Source organism: Penicillium vulpinum (assembly GCF_028829585.1).
Source record: "Penicillium vulpinum strain IBT 29486 chromosome Unknown utg000001l_segment0_segment0, whole genome shotgun sequence".
In the NCBI taxonomy this organism is placed as follows: domain Eukaryota; kingdom Fungi; phylum Ascomycota; class Eurotiomycetes; order Eurotiales; family Aspergillaceae; genus Penicillium; species Penicillium vulpinum.
Genome location: NW_026643241.1, coordinates 8,126,490 through 8,144,678, shown reverse-complemented (window position 1 = coordinate 8,144,678; position 18,189 = coordinate 8,126,490). Strand labels below are relative to the sequence as shown.

The following is an 18,189-nucleotide window of genomic DNA, read 5'->3' as shown; positions in this document are numbered from 1 at the left end:
AGAAAGAAATAGTAGTATCTAGGATAGAATCGATACTTACCTTAAGCTCCCGGTGGGTACGCAAGGTAAAGCCACTTCGGAGACAGTTTACCTTACAATTCGGATGATTCTCCTTTTGACGTAGAATATCCTGGTAAAATTCTATAGTCCGGGTACGAGCTGCTGTTTCGATATCCGTCCCAACCCGGTTTGATTCTAGATCTAACCGGATATCCTCAAACCTTTCTAGATCTAACGGTAAGACACTAGAATAGGTAGAGTTACGGATAGTTTGATCCAGAGAGGGGTAAACTAGGATACCGGAATATCTCTATTTTCGAATCTGAGCGCGGTAACCGTTGAGGAAGGGACTGGTTATAAACGAATAGCGCTTAGAAGTATCAGTAGCCCGAGCGGCGTGACCGTATTGAAGCTAGTAGCTTTTAGTAAGGACTAGAAGGTAATAGTAAGATATAGAACTATACCGGTCTAAGAAGACACCGAAGCTCTTCCTTTAATATCCTGGATATATCGATACAGTATCTAACTCCTTTAGGATCAGAACTAGGATACACCGGTAAGAACCGGGTATATACTATAGAAACGACTGAAGATAGGTTGTTGTAGATATTTGTGTCTGAGACCTGGTAGTGAGTAGGTTGCTCACTGGTTTGCAAACTAGTATAATTAGATTCTTCTAGATAGCTCCCACAAATGTCTAGTAGCTCCTAGAAGTAAAGGCTAATTAGTAGGGATAGTAGGGATGGTAGGGACGGTAGGGATAGTAGGGATAGCCCTTACATTATATTGTTCTATATTATCTCCTATCCGATCAAATGTGTCCTAACCAGAGTAGGCCGGAAGCCACCTAGTATTAGCTATAGTAAAGGCAGAAGAGAACAAAACGGAATTAGTAGAGACTAGTAAAAACTAGATTAAGGTTTCAATACAATCTTCTATAAGAAAATAGAAAGGAGGGGAGGTATAGGAGGAATAGGAGAGATACTAGGGTGTATTTATAGTTCGAATTTTCTTTATAATATAAGTAGTAAGGATAGTATAAGTAGTAAGGATAGTATAAGTAGTAAAAATATACCTATACTAGAATTTATTAATATAAACTATAAATTACCTAGGAAATAGACTAGTAAAAAGGTAATAGTAGAAAATTAAGCTCTTGAATTAAAAACTAAAAAAAAGGAGTAACGAAAACTAGTGTAGGGGAAAGACGTTAGCAAATCTAGTCTGGTAAAGACTAAGACTAAATAGTGGATACCTAATATAATCTAGTAGATACTAGAAGTATATAGGGGTTATATCCCTAGAATAGTAATAACTAATAACGAAAAAGAAAAAACCGCAAAACAATAGGTAGCAACTAGGTAGATCTAGTTGCTAGTAGTAAGAGAGATACTCAAACTACTTAAAAAGCCTCTCAATATTCTTAACGCGTGCGTCAAGGTCTTGGTAGGATTTATCTAGTTTCCGGACGCGACTTCTGGTACTACTAGTAGTACTAGAAGTACCAGTTGAAGGCTCGCGGCTACCAGCCTTATCCTGGTCCTCACTAGTTTAGATAGTAGAGAGCGGCTGGCTCAGTCGGAAACGCGTCGGACTGGTAGATAAACGGTTGCAGGAGCGAGTAGGAGGAATTAGAGATACTAGGGAACTGCTAGTATCCGGTAGAAAAGAAGTGGTAGAACCGTATTTCCGACTTCCAGCTAGTGGCTTTGACTGGGAGCTACTAGTAGCTGGTGGATTCGGCTAGGAGCTGTTAGAAGAGGATAGCTTTGACTGAGAACTGCTAGTAGCTGGTGGCTGGGAGCTACTAGAAGAGGGTGGCTTTGGCTGGGAGCTACTAGAAGAGGGTGGCTTTGGCTGGGAGCTACTAGAAGAGGTGGCTTTGGCTGGGAACTGCTGGAAGAGGGTAGCTTTGACTGGGAGCTGCTAGAACTGGGGTGGTTATCCTAGGAGTGACCAGAAGCTCCAGTTGTTAACCCTGAGCCAGTAATCACTTAATTAGACTGGTTGCTGCTAGGCGGCGGAGACTGATAGTGACTGGTTTGAGAATGTCTATTACTACCAGCACTAGAAGGACGTTGGTTCGTTTGGGGGGTTTGGATACTAAGTATAACTAGTTAGTATAATAGAAACAATAAGGAATCCAGTAAAGTTTAGTAGTAACTATATACTATACGCCTCTTCCAGAGGTCCCACTAGCGATTTTAAGCCGAAGGTACCGACGCTCCGCACCCGGAAGCTTTGCGTCGTGAACCTAGAATATACCGGTAAGTATAGGCTATATAGGAGTGATTGGCAAAACTCGGTAAATACTAAATAGTTCTTGATATACTTTCGGATGGTTGCAGTACCTGATCCGGCTGAGGTAACCTGGTAATTGCAATATAGATATTCGACTGCGCACTTCGGGATGTTCTAGTATATACTAATTAGAACCCGTAAGACCCGAATATTATAGTAACCCTATACTTACCACAATCGTATGATCGTATAGCTATTCCAGTTCTTCACAGGTTATATATTCACAAATCTTTTTAGGTTCGTTACTAGTAATAAATAGTTAGTATTAGAATACTCGTAAATAAGCCCAGATTAAACTAGTTAATATACACCCAATTCGTAGGACCAATTGCTCGTGTGGAATACCAGTTCGGGCCCGATAGATATTGAGGATTTTTCGGGCTAAACCGGACTGGACCCTTGTTGGTACCAGTAGGACACTCGACCGGGGGGTTCTTTCTGGTGGTATACTGATATACTAGATAGAACGAAGTATTACTGATAGAGAATGTTCATAACGATAAGGACCTAGTTATAACTGGTTGTTAGGATCTATTAGAAGGAACTAGTAATAACTAGTTACCGATATATACCTAGTGTTTGATTTAGAAGAGAGGGAAAGAAAAAGAGATTAAAAAGGGGGGGGGGGGGGGGGGGGGTAGGGGTATTTATAGATAAAAACAGTTATATAACTTATATAGTGGTCACGTGACTGAATTATAATCCAGTATCGACTAGTATATACTAGCCGCTACCGCTAGATAAGTATATACTAGCTGATACTAATAGATAGAGAGATTATAATCTACTAGTAGAGCCTTATATTATTAGTAGACCTTGCCAACTCCCATGGGACTAAGAAAATTTTGGTCCCATATCCTGGTCCCATGGGAGTAAAATCACTCCCATGGGACTAGGCTAAGCCTATTTAGGGAATTATATTACCTAAATAGGCAGTGATAGTCGGGCTTGGCATTAATTTTGACCGCCAAGACTTTCTCATGGGAGTGGGTCCATGGGAGTTGGCAAGGTCTAATTATTAGTTATCTATCGATTTTACTATAGTAAGGGTAGTAAGGGTAGTATCTATAGAGATTATATTATTATTACTATTATTTTAATAATTATTTTGAAACTAGAAAATTCTGATTGATACTATCTGTTTAGGGGTAAAGCTTAAGCTAATCAAGTCTGGTAATTACTAAGACGAAATAGCTACTATATCCCTTATCTAGTAGCTACTAGTAGCCACTAACGAACCGTAAAAAATCCGATAATACCCTATTCCCTATCTGGAACCTCCTCGTCCGCGCCTAGTTCAATAACGCTTTTAACTGGTTGCTTCCGGCTGGTATTCGGGTGGGGCTGGGGGGTAGGAGTTCCGCCCGGAGAGCTCTTACCCGATCTAGGAGTAACTGGAGTCTCCCGGTCAGAAAAGAGCGCAGCGATATTATCGTTAGCTTCTTGTTTAGGTGAGGTAGATTCTCGGTTTCTTCCAGTAGCGACTCGATTAGATCTAGACGAACCACGTGGCGTACTAGAAGTAACCCGGGTAGAACTAGTTATACAGTGGGTAGATCTAGTAGCTCCCTTAGAGCTACTCGAAACTACCTAGGTACCGGCGCGGCTAGGTCGGGTCGAGGAAATCTTAACACTCGATCTATTACCAGTCAGTATTAGTAGTGTATAGATATAAACTGGATTGTTCTATATACGTCTTAGCACGACCAGAGCTACTATCAGAGACAAGAAGGCCAATATAAATCTGGGCTGAATAGTGGCGGAGAGAATCCTTCTGCTAAATAATAGTTAGTACTAGTAAATAATAGACTATATTAAGAGTATATTGGTAATAGTTAAAATAGAGATTGATAGTTACTATATAGTTCTTGATATACTTGCGGAGGGTAGCACCACCACCAGATTTACTAGAAGTAAACTAGTAAGTATCGAAATAGACTATAGTAGTTAGAAATACACTTACACCTCGTAATCGCAGTATAGGCACTGCTTTACACATTTCGGAATTTCCTAGTAAGAATCAGTTAGAACCAATCAAAAACTAGGAGTTTGTAGAACTTACAATAATAGTATAGTCGAAAGGCCACGCCTGTTCTTTGCAACTGGTACAGTCACAGATCTTCTTCTGGGTAGGACTAGTAATAACCAGTTAGTACTTATTATAATAGTAACTATTGAAGATACTAGTAAAAACTTACACCCAGTGATCCGGTTCCTCCTGCCGAGTGCTAAACTAGGTATCACTATCAGGCCAATCGGGGTTAATTGGTTCGAACGGGATAGATTCGGAGCGCGATTAGGAGCTACCAGTAGGGTCCTCGTCTTAGCGAACAGTGGTAGGAGATCGGGTTATCTGGTTTTTACCAGAATTATCCCCACGCTTTCTGCGTTCAGCTGGTGCCTTCGGGGAAGCCTTACGTTTTGCGGAACCCCTAGCTCGGGTATTGGCTTGAGGTAGATCAATCGGGTTATCCTAGTTTTTACCAGATTCACTAAGCGCGGCTTACTGACGTTTCGGAGGTATCTTGGCGCGCCTAAAGGCTACCAGAGATACCGTGAGCGGAGCAGACGAAACTAGAAGTAAACGATAAATATCAGTATACCAGTAAAAACTATAAATATCCAGTAAGATATAATAAGTAAGGTTCGCGCTACTGTACGCTCCTGCACTACCCTATAACCACGTTATACCGGACCCACAACTAGTGGGACCCGGAATTTTAAGGTTATAATCAAAGGTAGACGAAGTTTCCTATAAACAACTGGGAAATAACAAGTAAAAACAGGAATTTGGAAGGTAAAACTGACCTGGTAGCTTATAGTGAATGATAGGGAGGAAGAGAAGGAAAGAGAAAAAAAACAGGAATAGTGGGGGGGATAGGGTATTTATACTGAAATTTCTTCGCTTCTGATTGGTTGATAGTCACGTGACCAATTATATAAACCAGTAAGAACTGGGATCACTGATTGATAAGATAAGATATATTATTGATTATATAAACACCTATATCTACTTACTAAAACCAGTAGGAATTAGATCCTTCCGGCTCCTACCAGTTATATTATTTATGTAATTAAACCCCTAATAGTATATACTAGTACCACACACTACTATTCCCTATTAGATTTAACCTAGAACTATATAGGTAATAACTAGTAGGAGCCAGTAACCATCTACAGAAGTTAGTAACAACCCTTCTAAAGGTCGCAGGGTAAATCTAATAGGTAAATACCTATCTCGTAAAAAAGCCTTATCTGGTATAATATATGCTATATTAATATATCCCCATGCTTCCTATCCTTCCTCCCTATCCTGGTTATTTTTTACCCTGCAACCCTGCGAGCTCCGAAACCGGTAAATAGTAACGTAGTACCATACTGGTAAAAAATACATAACATACCTAACCGTACTAGTAAATACTAGTTTCATTTACCCTGCGACCTTTACCCTGCTACCCTGCGAGCTCGGCCCCCCTTTTCTTTCCCTTCCATTTTATCTTTCAGGGTGTACTCCTAAAGGCACAGAACGGAGACACGGCCTCCTGTGGCAACGAAACAAGCTTGCGTTGAAAGCAACCTGTTTAGGCGTCTACAATGCCTTTTACCACCGGAGAAGAGAACTTGCTGCGGATGAACCAAGAAGATTTTGACTTCAACATACAATTCGAGCAGTTGTTCTTCTCTATCATTCCGTCCGCTTTGTTCATCGTAACATCGTTATGGCGGACACTTTCCCAGGCACGGAAGCCCACTGTGGTGAATGCTCCGGTTTTCCAATTGATAAAATTGGTATGCTTCTTTTCTTAGTAGATGGATCTAAACCTTAGCCTCAACGTGCTGACAAACCTGGTGCAGGGCGCTATCACAACCTATGTTGGACTTCAGCTATCACTCCTCATCTTAGTTGCAGCTGGGTCCTTCCATGTGACCAACGTGTTCATAGCTTCCTCAGTCCTCAACCTTGTGTCAGCCCTACTCATGATCACTCTGAGTGTTGTTGATCACAGCAGAAGCCCAAGGCCGTCTGTACTACTGAGCAGCTACTTGTTCTTGACTCTTTTTCTGGACGTGGCTCAGGCAAGAACATTGTTTCTCTCATCAGATGACAAGTCTGAAGTTACCTACAGTAGCATGTTTGTTGCTGCTATAGCTCTTAAGACTGGAATATTGCTCTTAGAAGCCCAACAAAAATCCAGATGGGTGGGCTGGGATGAGAAGAAGCATAGTCCCGAGGAGACGAGTGGAATCTTCTCCTTAGGAGTTTTCTTCTGGCTCAACAAGATGTTCCTGACTGGCTACAACAAAATATTGAACATTGGGGACCTTTACCCTCTAGATAGCTCCTTCAACGCTAGGTCGCTTCACGATGAGTTTTTGGGGCATATGGATTACTCTAAATTGGGTGGCAAATTTGGTCTGGTGAAGGTGCTTATGCGCACACTGAGGGTTTCTCTTCTACTTCCCATACCTCCACGGCTGGCAGTTCTTGCTTTCACATTTTGCCAACCGTTTTTCCTTGAAAAGCTGTTGGATTACCTATCCCAGTCTGAACTCGACGAGAACGTGGGATATGGCTTTATCGGTGCTAGCATATTTATCTACTCAGGACTTGCTATATCAATGGCATTTTACTGGTATAGTAAAATCCATGGAATAATTATGACAAGGTGCGCTGCTGATACATGAGAACAGGTACTTCCACAACCGAATGCGCACTATGACTAGGTCAATACTAGTGAGAGAAATTTTCATCAAAGCCACGAAAGCTCGTATTGGAACTGGCGATGACAGCTCCGCATTGACTTTAATGAGCACAGACATGGAGCGAATCAATCTGGGTCTCAGAAGTCTGCATGAGGTCTGGGCGAGTATACTCCAAGCAGCTCTTGCTGGGTGGATGTTGTATAACCGAATTGGTGTTGTGTTTGTCGCACCGATGGGAATTGTTATAGTCTGCTTCCTCGGCTTAGGGATTTTGATAAATTTCACTGGGGATTCGCAGAGGTCCTGGATGGCAGGCGTCCAGAAGCGGGTGGGTCTGACGGCCACAGTCATTGCGAGTATGAAGAACTTGAAGATTTCTGGCCTCTCTATTGCTATGGGCAACTTTGTCCAGAAGCTCCGCGTGGACGAGCTAGTGGCTGGAGGCCGATTCCGCAAAATTAGCATTATCGCGGCACTTTTGGGTTTTATCCCACTACTGGTGAGCCCGCCGTTAGCATTCGCATTCACTCAAACAAAATTCGATGCCTCGAGGATGTTCACCAGTCTTTCTTTCCTGACACTCCTGACCAACCCGTTGTCGGTAGTCTTTCAATCTGTCCCCCAGCTTGTCTCTGGAGTGGCGTGTTTAGGCCGAATCCAGGCCTTCCTAGAGTGTGAGACTCACCAGGATTTTCGCCAAGTTCTTGATGATATCAGACGAAATGCTGAAAAGAACCGAGCGGAAGCCGGATCTTTATCCAATTCTGAACTAGAGTCAGCCCATGCTGTCGTGATCAAGAGCGGAAATTTTGGTTGGGAAGCAGAGAATTTGGTCTTGAGGAATGTTAGTACTCGAGTACCCAAGTCATCACTCACTATTGTTGTCGGACCTATTGGTTCTGGGAAAACCACGCTATGTAAAACAATACTTGGCGAAATCCCTTTTAGTGGAGGCAGCGTGGTTTTAGACACTAGATTTCCACATATTGGATTCTGCGACCAAACAGCATTCCTCTCGAATGGGTCGATTAGAGACAATATTGTGGGATTTTCTCCATTTAACAACGAGAGGTATACTGAAGTCATTCAGGCTACCTCTCTAAGCTTTGACTTTGCCACACTACCCCAAGGAGACCAAACAAACGTCGGTTCAGATGGAATCGTCTTATCCGGAGGCCAAAAACAACGGGTTTCGCTTGCGCGAGCTCTATATCTGTACTCGGATCTGCTAGTGCTAGACGACATCTTTAGTGGTTTAGATGCGGACACTGAGGAGCAGGTCTTCCAACAAGTTTTCGGGCCAGATGGCTTACTCAAGCGACGCGGCTCCACGGTCGTCTTGTGCACCCACAGCATCAGGCACCTCCCAGCGGCGGATCATGTAATAGCACTTGGCAACGGCACTATTGTCGAACAAGGGAGCTTTCAAAACCTGATGGCTAGCCAAGGATATATTCAACGTCTGGGGTTGAAGGGATCCTCCGATAACGCTATTCCTACCGAGAAAATGACTTCAAAGAAGAGCGTACGGGACTCGAAGCCGGAAATGCTTCACACAACGGTGACCAATACATCATCATCCACTACACCCGATGGGGATGCATCGCGGCAAATTGGCGATAAATCAGTATACAAGCATTACTTCAAGAGCATGGGATGGTTTCTGGCAGGATGCAGTTTGTTTTTTGGTGTTCTTTGGGGATTTTTCACGAACTTTCCAACAATCTGTGAGTCGGCTCTGCCCCCAGACAATATAATCGTGCACGACCGTCCTAGTCTTTCAACGAAGAGAAAAGCAGCATATCCTAAAATTCGAAATGTTAACTAATGGCAAATATCCCAGGGCTTACATACTGGACCGATGACATCTACTCAGAGCGCCCAACTCACCCTTACGCTTACTACGCCGGGATATATGCTTTGCTTCAAGTATGCGCCTTAATCTCGCTCCTTCTCCTCGGCATCTCCCTCTTAGTCGTCTCCGTGAGGAGGGCTGGTGCTAGTCTTCACCAAGACGCCTTACAAACACTTCTTCAAGCTCCACTATACTTCTTCACCAATACGGATACTGGCGTCGTCACAAACCTGTTCTCGCAAGATCTCAATCTCATAGACACAGAGCTGCCAAGTGCAACTCTGAACACTATCTTTTCAGTAAGTCTTTTGCAATTATATCAATTGAAACTCAGCTGTGACTGCTACCCGCATCTAGAGAGGCCTCAAAATCCTAACAATTGTCTGACAAATATCGCAGGTCTTTCAAGCACTCGGACAAGCGGGAGTTATGCTCACATCTTCTGTGTACTTGGCCATAAGCTACCCGTTCCTCGTCGCACTACTGTATATTTTGCAAAGGTTCTACCTTCGGACTTCCAGGCAGCTGAGGTTGCTAGACTTGGAGGCTAAAAGTCCCTTGTAGTAAGTCTACAACTACCTACCGCCATATAACGGGAGACCGCTATTCTTTACTGATCAATATTCGCTTAGCACACATTTCCTAGATACTGTTAAGGGCATTACAACTCTGAGAGCTTTCGGTGAGTGATATATGAAATGAAAACCAACACTGAACTGAACGCAAGCCTGATAAGACATCTTGAAAAACCCCGGGCTATGACACGAGCATCGCTGACACTACACATATACAGGTTTCCTTCCCAACGATGTCGAAAAGAATAGCCACCTAATTGATGCTAGTCAACGACCCGCGTATCTACTCGTCATGATTCAACAGTGGCTGACCCTCGTTCTCGACCTCGTAGTCATGGTAATAGCAGTGGCTATGACGACTCTTGCCGTTCGGCTTCACTCCAACTCTGCTTTCGCTGGTGCCTCCTTGTTCTCTCTCATGAGCTTCGGGGAGAACATTTCAAGCATCGTCATATTCTACACAAAGTTAGAAACGTCTATTGGAGCGATCGCCCGTCTCAAGGCGTTCAGCGAGAATGTTAAGCCTGAGGATAAAGACGAAGAGAACATTGTTCCCCCTGCACAGTGGCCTCAAAATGGTGTGGTGGAATTGAAGGGCGTATCCGCAAGTTACGGGTAAGAGGAATACATTTTCATAGATGCCATGCCAACTACACAATGTACTAATGTTCCAAATAGTGAAGAAGATCAAGTGGATAGAACGTCTAAGTTGGCCCTCCACAACATCCACCTCACCATCAACAGAGGCGAGAAAGTCGCTATCTGCGGTCGTACCGGCAGCGGCAAGTCTAGCCTCATCGCCCTACTCCTCAAGATCCTAGATCCAATCTCCGAGACGGCCGAAAACGCAATGGTTGATAAAATACCGCTCTATCGCATAAACCGGGCTGCCCTCCGTGAGCGTATAATCGCAGTACCCCAGGAAGCTGTGTTCCTACCAGATGGATCCACCTTCCGAGCGAACCTGGACCCGTCTGACGTCTCAACGCCCGAGGAATGTCAAGTTGTGCTTACCGCCGTGGACCTGTGGAAGTTCGTACAGGAGCGGGGTGGATTAGAGGCAGGCATGAGTCCAGGGACACTCAGCGCTGGACAACGGCAACTCATGTCACTTGGGCGTGCACTGCTGAGGCGGTTTATCCGGGCACGAAATGGCTCGGACTACGGTATATTGTTGTTGGATGAGGTGAGCTCGAGTGTTGACCGAGAAACGGAACGTGTCATGCAGGAGATTATTAGGGTGGAGTTCAAGGACTACACGGTTATAGCAGTTAGCCATCGGTTGGATATGATTATGGATTTTGATAGGGTTGTTGTTATGGATACGGGAGAGGTTGTAGAAGTTGGGAATCCTGTGGTGCTGGCTGGACAGGCGGAGACGAGATTTGGGGATCTGGTGAGGGCCGGGGCTAAGTAGAGGGAAACGAGAGGCTATGGCGAAAGTAGTAAATATGACTCGTCTAACATATAGAAAGGGGATAGAGTGCGGTGATGGTCAATCAATCAATCTATCAAAATTAAAATTATCCAAAAAAAATACGTCAACTCATACAAGTTCCCTAGATAAATATCACTGACTATGTAGACGGGGGTTGGTCTCACACCCTAATATATCGGGCCATTAGTCCGTGTCTCACTATTCCCAATATTGTGAATCCACGAAGTGGTTCAACACTCAAGCATGATTGTCAGCTATATATTGAAATCATCACAATGTGTTATTCTGTGCACCATGTTCTAGCTCCCCAGAAGGGGTCCGGCTGAGAACTCACCACTCTGTCGGATTTCATAATTAACTAGGACGTACGCTTTCCTATACATAGAGTTAGAAAGGGCCCTTGATAACTCAAGGCAGAGTTCTGTGTCACTGGTGGTGAATGCGGATCTGCTATTTTGCATGAATTCCAAGTACTCACCGTTATCTCGACATATGTAAGCCAGTTGATACTTTAGGGCTACCTACCATTTCTGGTTCTTTCTTGCGCCATAGCCTCCATTCTGAATGAAGTGCCTTGTCTGGTTAGATTGCTGGGAAGGATGTTAGAAGTCTGTTATGAAAGCTCTAATGTAAAGATACAGAAAAAAATCATACCAGGCATTGCCTCGAGCCCTTCTGGATATTGCTGCGAAATGAGATCAGTAAGCCTGTTAGCAAAATTATAGATGAGTAGGTAACTTACAGCTTGCCAGATTCTCGCATCCCCAAAAAGCATGGTCCACTACATGGATGATATCTACTGAATCAATTATCAAGGTGATTATACCCATAAGTGGTCGCATTATACATGTCTCCGAAATCTCTGGTGCATGTTTGTCGCGCAGAGCGCCATCAGATTCTTGGATATCCCATTTCAGCCAATCCATATAACGTATCGTAATATAGATCTTCTTTCTTGGAGATCACGGAGAAAAGACTGGAATGGGCTATGCAACAAAGGAGCTTAAACAATACGAGAGACCATGGATGCATTGCGCCAATGACAGGATGAGTGAGTTTGCAGAATGTTTAGCAATGATCGTGAGACTAGGAAGCAAGAATATGATAACTCATCAAGATACCAATCACTATAGGAAGAATTAACAGTGAAAATCAAACAGCATTCCCGGAAAACCTTATAGTAATCGAGTGAGTGATAAACTTGAGATTAATCCACGAGCACATGCATGCGTACGTATCCTGTCACTTCGATCTCTCGAATTCGGTAGTGTACATAATCGCTCTTCTGGTGAAAATGCTGAAATTGAAGCTGAAATCTCTCAACTGAATCGAGACTGATGTTGCGCCCACCCATGCCAAGCTTGTCAAGCGCGGTAGCCAAGACCTTTCCGCCCAATCTGGTGAACAAAATAAACTTTTCTCCGCTCTTCTCTTCGACCCCCACTACTGTCGTCGATAATCTTCAAGCTCGAGTGTTCTTGTATATTATATAACACGCCAAATAATTTTTTATGGCGGAGCATCGCCGTTTAAACTGACGAATGTATTTGCACGACTAGCCTATAGCAAGAAGGTTGGTTAGCGATCCTGTGTCGGTCCAAGGCTGTTTCTTCTTGAAATGGTCCACTTCATACCCAGAAGGCAATCTGGAAAGATTACTATCCACCTGTCTCCGTTGCGGGAAGACTAACCTGATTGAGTTGGCGGGTTGTACGGACTGGACGGTTTGGACGGGGCAGGCGAGCGCTGGACATGGTGCAAATGGCAGTGTGAACCAAAATTGATCAGTAAATTTGTGGTATATTTGTAGGCCCAAAAAAAAGAAGAATGATGAAGATAAAAGACTATAAACATTGGGGTTGAAGGGCGGTATTTCAAGTCTTCGAGAGGAACATGGACGAGGCTCGGACTGCTTTGCTGGATGAATCGAAATATCATTCTTACCTCCCTTAAAAGTGGGTGTTGGAATAAAAACGTTTAATTTCCAATGGATTTAGCTAGGGATTGATTATAAGCACGGAAAGGAATTCTGGCGGTTGAGAAGGCGGCCTGTTAAAAGGGAGGGCTTGTTGAGGCTGAGGCCGCTATCTAAATTTAAATTTGGCGGGAACATTAAAATCCAATCGTTAAACCAAGATTCCGGGTTTTAGGTTCAATGAGGAAGCCTGGCGGTTGCTGAAGTGCATAGAAAGATGAAATGGCTCTGACCACTGCGATATATTTTGTAGGTGAAACAACTGGCTAAAAATCCGGGAAAAGGATTGCCCGATTACCACCGTGATATCTCAACCACCCCTTGACCGTCTGTTAACTCCCTAGGTTTTCATGGTCGCAATATCCATTCCTACAATCAATATTTTGCGATCATGTCCTGGGATATTGCAACAGCTAGCGAAGAATGGCTGATCGACCTTTGCCATTAGGCAAGAAATGAAGGGGGAAAGATTGGGGGGGCGATGGGGTGGAGATCAAGTCGTCAAGCTTTCTGACCATATTGTGGCAAAGGTTGGCTTCGGTGTCTTTGCCTCTGAAGCAGCCATGCAAGAATTTGCTTACAACAACCTCGATCGCAATATCGTTCGCATTCCAAAAATCTATCGTTATTTTGAGTCAGAGACCGACGACCCTTTTGGATACCTTTTTATGGAGTATATACCGGCGCAAAGCTTGGAAGAAGTTGAACTAGCTGCAAGAAAAGACATTTTACCCCGAATCGCAAATATAATCACGCATATGGGACAAATCAAGTCCGACCCCTGGTCCGGTCGACGGAAGTGAACCAATCGGTTACATATGGGGCGATTACGGCGCCAGAACGGCCTTTAAATCTGTCGAAGACTTGAATGTGTATATGAATAGTCGCCTGAAGTATCGAAACGACACCATCGACTTGAAACCCCACCCTTTTGTATTGTGTCATGGTGACATCTGCCGAAGGAATATTATCCTCCAAAATGATGGATCTATTTGCTTTCTTGACTGGGCATACGCTGGCTTCTATCCCCGGTTTTTCGAGCTGGCCACGATTTCATGTGTGCTCCCGTATGTTGACAATTTCAGAAAGCCTATCATGCATGAAGTTGAAAGTGCAATGAAATTGACAGAAGAGGAGAAATTGCACATGAAACTTGTCCTTTATGTACGCTCTGCAAATTTAAGATGGTCATTGTATGAACTTCATCCCACTTACTATTATTGAACAAACAAACAAACAAATTAATCATATTAGCATGAAGAAAGAAACTCCAGAAGAGAAGGAAACATACAAAGCATCGTTATTTGAGCCTATTTACGGCAAGGAGTGGAAGACTGTCATTTCCTCGATGTTTGAGAAAGATTCGGCTGCAGCTAGTTCCAGTATCGGTGCCCCTCAGCTTGGAGAGAATGGGCATGCTGTGGAGTCTGATGCAGGAAATGGGGAGGACATAATTCATGTTCATACTGAGCCGTTTGATGCCGCAAGGGGCGAGGAAGAAATTGATACTTCCCATATCGGTGTCGAACAGCGTGAACTAAATGTGAATACTGAGTGGTCTGATGCGGAAAAGGAGGAGGGCATGCCGGATACTTACCATGCTTGTATTCTTTGGCCTGAAGGGAGTGTGAATACCGGGCAGTCTGATGCGGGAAAGGGGGACGATATAGGTACTCGGACAGAGCATTAAAGAAATAAATTTAGCAGAGATGAACTATAAGTAGCGGGGTCGGCAATGTTGAGGGGAGCAAAGCTTGATTTGCTGTAGTGACACTACATTGGAACTAGCCCTACAAGTGTAGGGACAATAATAAACGACGGGGATGGGCTATTTCCACGTGTGCACTACCAACGCATTGAATTTAGTGAAATTACTTCGCCCCTTTGAGCGTCAACGGCCTCGGTTTAGATTTGGGTCAGTGGATATGCTGGTCCAAGTGGAATCCTCCATCCGTGACGTTTCAAACAAGTTCAGTCTGAATCAGCAAGCGATGTGCCTTGTGTAAGATGCTACTTTGTGTATGCTTGAATACTCCTTTTTTCTTTGTTAAGGGCCCTGTGACCTAAAGTCCACTCCATGATTTCTTCGACAGTTGAAGCCTTGCTGCGCTCACAGCAGGAATAATGCTCTTGATGTAGCCTAAACTACATTTATCTCTTTGAATCCAATACAAAAATTGTGACGATGTGATCCACAGAAGAAGAAGTAGCCTCGTAGAATGATATCAATATCAAAAGATCCAGTTCACACCATGGGAAGTCTCTTCATGGCTCAATTTGAACCAACAGCTTTTCAGTTATCTCCCCGAAACCAAAAACCTGGGTCCAAATTGTCCCAAACGATTTGAAGACGCACAATCTGGGCGTCATTCTCAAGGGCTGCACAAATGTTCGCCTGTATGTGTTCACGCTCCAAAATTGGGTTTCTCATAACCTCATCGCGGGCTATCAGGGCGTCTCCTTTCACCTCAGCTTGTTGTAAGCTCTCGGTGCTTGCTGGTTCTGCAACTGCTGCGGCGTTCTCCTGGTTGGAAGACATTTCTGGATAGTGGTTAGTCATATCCTAGAACTCATTTGCTTTCAGTTTACCAGGGAACACGCTTATATTTTAATGATAAGGTAGGTGTTGTGTTGATTAGAATGAGACAGAAGAGAAGGGAAATGCGAAGAAGAAGAAAAGGAAGAAGGCCTACTTGGCTGTTGCCGCTGCAGCCACCCTCCAAAACCACCTTGAGAAATTGGAAAAATACCTAACAGAGGGTAGTTGAAGATTATATGATCTTGTATATCGCGTGAAATAAATTTCGGTGTTCAGAAGCACACCCCTGAGAGAGAAAGTGAAGAAAATGGGGGAGGTTATAAATACGGCGGCACTGACAGCCAGCAGTAAAGCCTGTAATATGAGACAAAGCTGTAGGTGTTAGGAAGAAAAGTTAAAGAAATTGAATTGCTGGACTCCAACTACTACCCGTGGACGCTCATTGGCGCTAGTCAGACAGATCTGACAGGCACTATGTAGTACATAGAGACTTTGAGCCGGATTCGATATCTGTCAGAAGTAAGTTGAGAATATCCAAAATGAGAAGTGAAAAAAGGGGCCCTAACGAGTGAGTGGTTTATTTTTTTTGGAAATGAATCCAAACCCGGCCGCCATAGTGGCCCACACGGTCTGGAGATTCTGGATATGTTCGTCTGCCGAGGATAGGCGTGCAAGCTGATCGTCGAGAACTGCCCTTTGCTGAATAATATCATTTTGGATGGCGGTGCGCTCTAGGATCATTGTCCTAATGACCTCATCAAGGCCCACTAATGCATCTCGCTGAGCTTTCTTTTGGAGAGAGGAGTCCGGGATGGCGGAGCTAGGAGTTGCAGTAGCATTAGACTCTCCTGCGACTAGGTCGCGGAGTATTTCTGGAGAAGACATTGATGTATAGCAGTTAGCTCTGTCTCAGAACTCATTCGCGTTTATATTCTCACAGGATGGACCGACAGAATTTGGTGAGAAAGCTGAGACTCGGTAGGTATTGTGAAAGTAGGTGAAAGAGATAGGACGGAGACGAGGTAAAAGAAATGTGAGTTTGAAGAAATGTGAAAAGGAAAAGAATCTGGAAGAAGGGAGCCTGGAGAAAAAGGCTAGGAAGGCGGGATGTTTGGCTATTGGCGTGAAGAGCAGTCGGAGGGGATTTCGTTGAGCAAGCCACCTATGGCTTAGGAATAAATCTATGAGCACACAAAGGAGAATTCTTTTTTATATTCCAACTGTATCTATGTAGGACCAAGAAGTGACGCATTGCTAAATAGCTTCTTGGCAGATAGGTCAAACCCGGCCATAGATGGTATTATTCACGATTGAGTTCATATGAGGCAAAGTTATAGGTAGAGCAAATAACTGTGCACTGTACAAACGATAGAGAAAATGAAGAAAAGCAAGAAAAATCGAATTGATAGACCCCAGCTACTGCGCTAGGCAGCGCTAGCTAGCCATACTCCCAAGAAACAAGTTGTGAGATCGCTCTCCAAAAGCAAGGAAAGAGGTCCTGAAGAGCCAATCGCTTATTTATTGGATGTGAGGCTGAAATCGGTCGCCATGTTGGCCCAGACGCCCTGGAGATTTTGGATATTTTCATCGATTGATGAGAGGTGTGCAACTTGTCTGTTGAGAACCGCACGTTGCTGAATGATATCGGTTTGAACAACGCTGCGCTCTAGTATCATTTTCCGAATGACTTCGTCGAGACCCGCCAATGCGTCGCGTTGAGCCCCCGTTCGGGTAGAAGAGTCTGGGATAGCTGACTCGGAAGCTGCGGTGGCTGTAGCCTCATTTGCGACTGACTCGTGCGGTGAGTTGAGGAAAGGCATTCCTATATACTGGTTAGCCTTTTCTCATAATTCATTTGGGGTTATATTATCACAGGCTATACCGAGAGAATAATGAAAGAAGCTTGAGCCTCGGTAGATATGATGAAGTTTGATGAAGGAGATAAGAGGAAGATGAGTTTGAAGAAGGATGAAACCTTTAGAAAATGGACGTCTAAGGGAAAGAAAATGGAAGAAGATAGGAAGCCGGAGAAAAAGGGTAGAGAGACAGGATATTTGACTGTTGGAGGGAGCAGCAGGTACTGAGCAAGCCCACTATGGTTTGGAATGAAATTTATGACTGGGCAAAGGGGAGCCTATTTTTCGATTCAGACTGTATTTATGTAGGACCAAGAATTGAAGTATTTGCTAGATAGCTTCTTGAGATGAATATAGATGTTATTATTCACGATTAAGTTCAAATTCCTTCGAACAAATGCCAACGCCTGGGTCCTTCATCATTTGCTATAGATGGATTTGATGGACTAATAGTTTTTTTTTTTTTTTCGATACGAGCCCGTGTACGACTGCCATATTCTTGCGCACGTTCTGGAGACTTTGGACATGCTTTTGGGCTGCGGAGAGGTACGTAATTTGGCCGTCGAGCACTGCACACTGAGGAATGGTATTATTTTCAATAACTCTGCACTCTAGAATCACTTCCCTGATGATCTCGTCTTGGCGTTGGGTGTCAGTTCGGAAGAGTCCACGCTAGCTGGCTGAGGAGCTGCCGTGACATTAGGCACATCGGTGACTGTGCTAGACCGTGGTTCGTCGGAAGAAATTTCTTTCTAGCAGTCGGCCTCATTCCAGAACTCGGTTTCTTTCAGCTTGTCAAAGGATCGCACCGATGTGTCGATTATATGGTAGATACTATTGTTGATTAAAGCAAGGAAAAATTTGATCTGGTAAGCAGAACAGATGTGAGAAGAAAGAGATAGACGAAGGAAAAATGTGAAAAAAAGGGAGAAGGAATGACAGACAC

The 18,189-nt window shown here is 43.9% G+C and overlaps 8 protein-coding genes across 8 annotated transcripts; 3 read left to right on the top strand and 5 right to left on the bottom strand.

Moving 5' to 3' along the window:
- Positions 1–3,891: 3,891 nt before the first annotated feature.
- Positions 3,892–4,300, bottom strand: N7479_002920 (uncharacterized protein; the record flags this gene model as incomplete). Its single annotated transcript, XM_057250617.1, has 4 exons — positions 3,892–3,940; positions 3,996–4,078; positions 4,160–4,219; positions 4,265–4,300. The coding sequence occupies 4 exons, from the start codon at positions 4,298–4,300 to the stop codon at positions 3,892–3,894; spliced, it is 228 nt and encodes a 75-aa protein (XP_057115049.1).
- Positions 4,301–5,895: 1,595 nt separating this feature from the next.
- On the top strand, positions 5,896–10,852 carry N7479_002919 (uncharacterized protein; the record flags this gene model as incomplete). The annotated part of the gene is made up of 8 exons (XM_057250616.1): positions 5,896–6,090; positions 6,157–6,935; positions 6,994–8,732; positions 8,849–9,159; positions 9,260–9,423; positions 9,493–9,542; positions 9,654–10,050; positions 10,114–10,852. 8 exons carry the CDS (start codon positions 5,896–5,898, stop codon positions 10,850–10,852), a joined length of 4,374 nt encoding a protein of 1,457 aa, XP_057115048.1.
- A 2,451-nt stretch (positions 10,853–13,303) lies between these two features.
- On the top strand, positions 13,304–14,012 carry N7479_002918 (uncharacterized protein; the record flags this gene model as incomplete). The annotated part of the gene is made up of 2 exons (XM_057250615.1): positions 13,304–13,521; positions 13,622–14,012. Coding segments are annotated over 2 exons (609 nt in total), but the record flags the coding sequence as incomplete, so codon positions are not given.
- A 91-nt stretch (positions 14,013–14,103) lies between these two features.
- On the top strand, positions 14,104–14,538 carry N7479_002917 (uncharacterized protein; the record flags this gene model as incomplete). The annotated part of the gene is made up of 1 exon (XM_057250614.1): positions 14,104–14,538. The coding sequence occupies one exon, from the start codon at positions 14,104–14,106 to the stop codon at positions 14,536–14,538; it is 435 nt and encodes a 144-aa protein (XP_057115046.1).
- Positions 14,539–15,141: 603 nt separating this feature from the next.
- On the bottom strand, positions 15,142–15,387 carry N7479_002916 (uncharacterized protein; the record flags this gene model as incomplete). The annotated part of the gene is made up of 1 exon (XM_057250613.1): positions 15,142–15,387. The coding sequence occupies one exon, from the start codon at positions 15,385–15,387 to the stop codon at positions 15,142–15,144; it is 246 nt and encodes an 81-aa protein (XP_057115045.1).
- A 561-nt stretch (positions 15,388–15,948) lies between these two features.
- Positions 15,949–16,272, bottom strand: N7479_002915 (uncharacterized protein; the record flags this gene model as incomplete). The annotated part of the gene is made up of 1 exon (XM_057250612.1): positions 15,949–16,272. One exon carries the CDS (start codon positions 16,270–16,272, stop codon positions 15,949–15,951), a length of 324 nt encoding a protein of 107 aa, XP_057115044.1.
- A 629-nt stretch (positions 16,273–16,901) lies between these two features.
- Positions 16,902–17,207, bottom strand: N7479_002914 (uncharacterized protein; the record flags this gene model as incomplete). Its single annotated transcript, XM_057250611.1, has 1 exon — positions 16,902–17,207. One exon carries the CDS (start codon positions 17,205–17,207, stop codon positions 16,902–16,904), a length of 306 nt encoding a protein of 101 aa, XP_057115043.1.
- Positions 17,208–17,606: 399 nt separating this feature from the next.
- N7479_002913 (uncharacterized protein) lies at positions 17,607–17,943 on the bottom strand (the record flags this gene model as incomplete). Its single annotated transcript, XM_057250610.1, has 3 exons — positions 17,607–17,669; positions 17,718–17,868; positions 17,915–17,943. 3 exons carry the CDS (start codon positions 17,941–17,943, stop codon positions 17,607–17,609), a joined length of 243 nt encoding a protein of 80 aa, XP_057115042.1.
- Between the last annotated feature and the right edge of the window lie 246 nt (positions 17,944–18,189).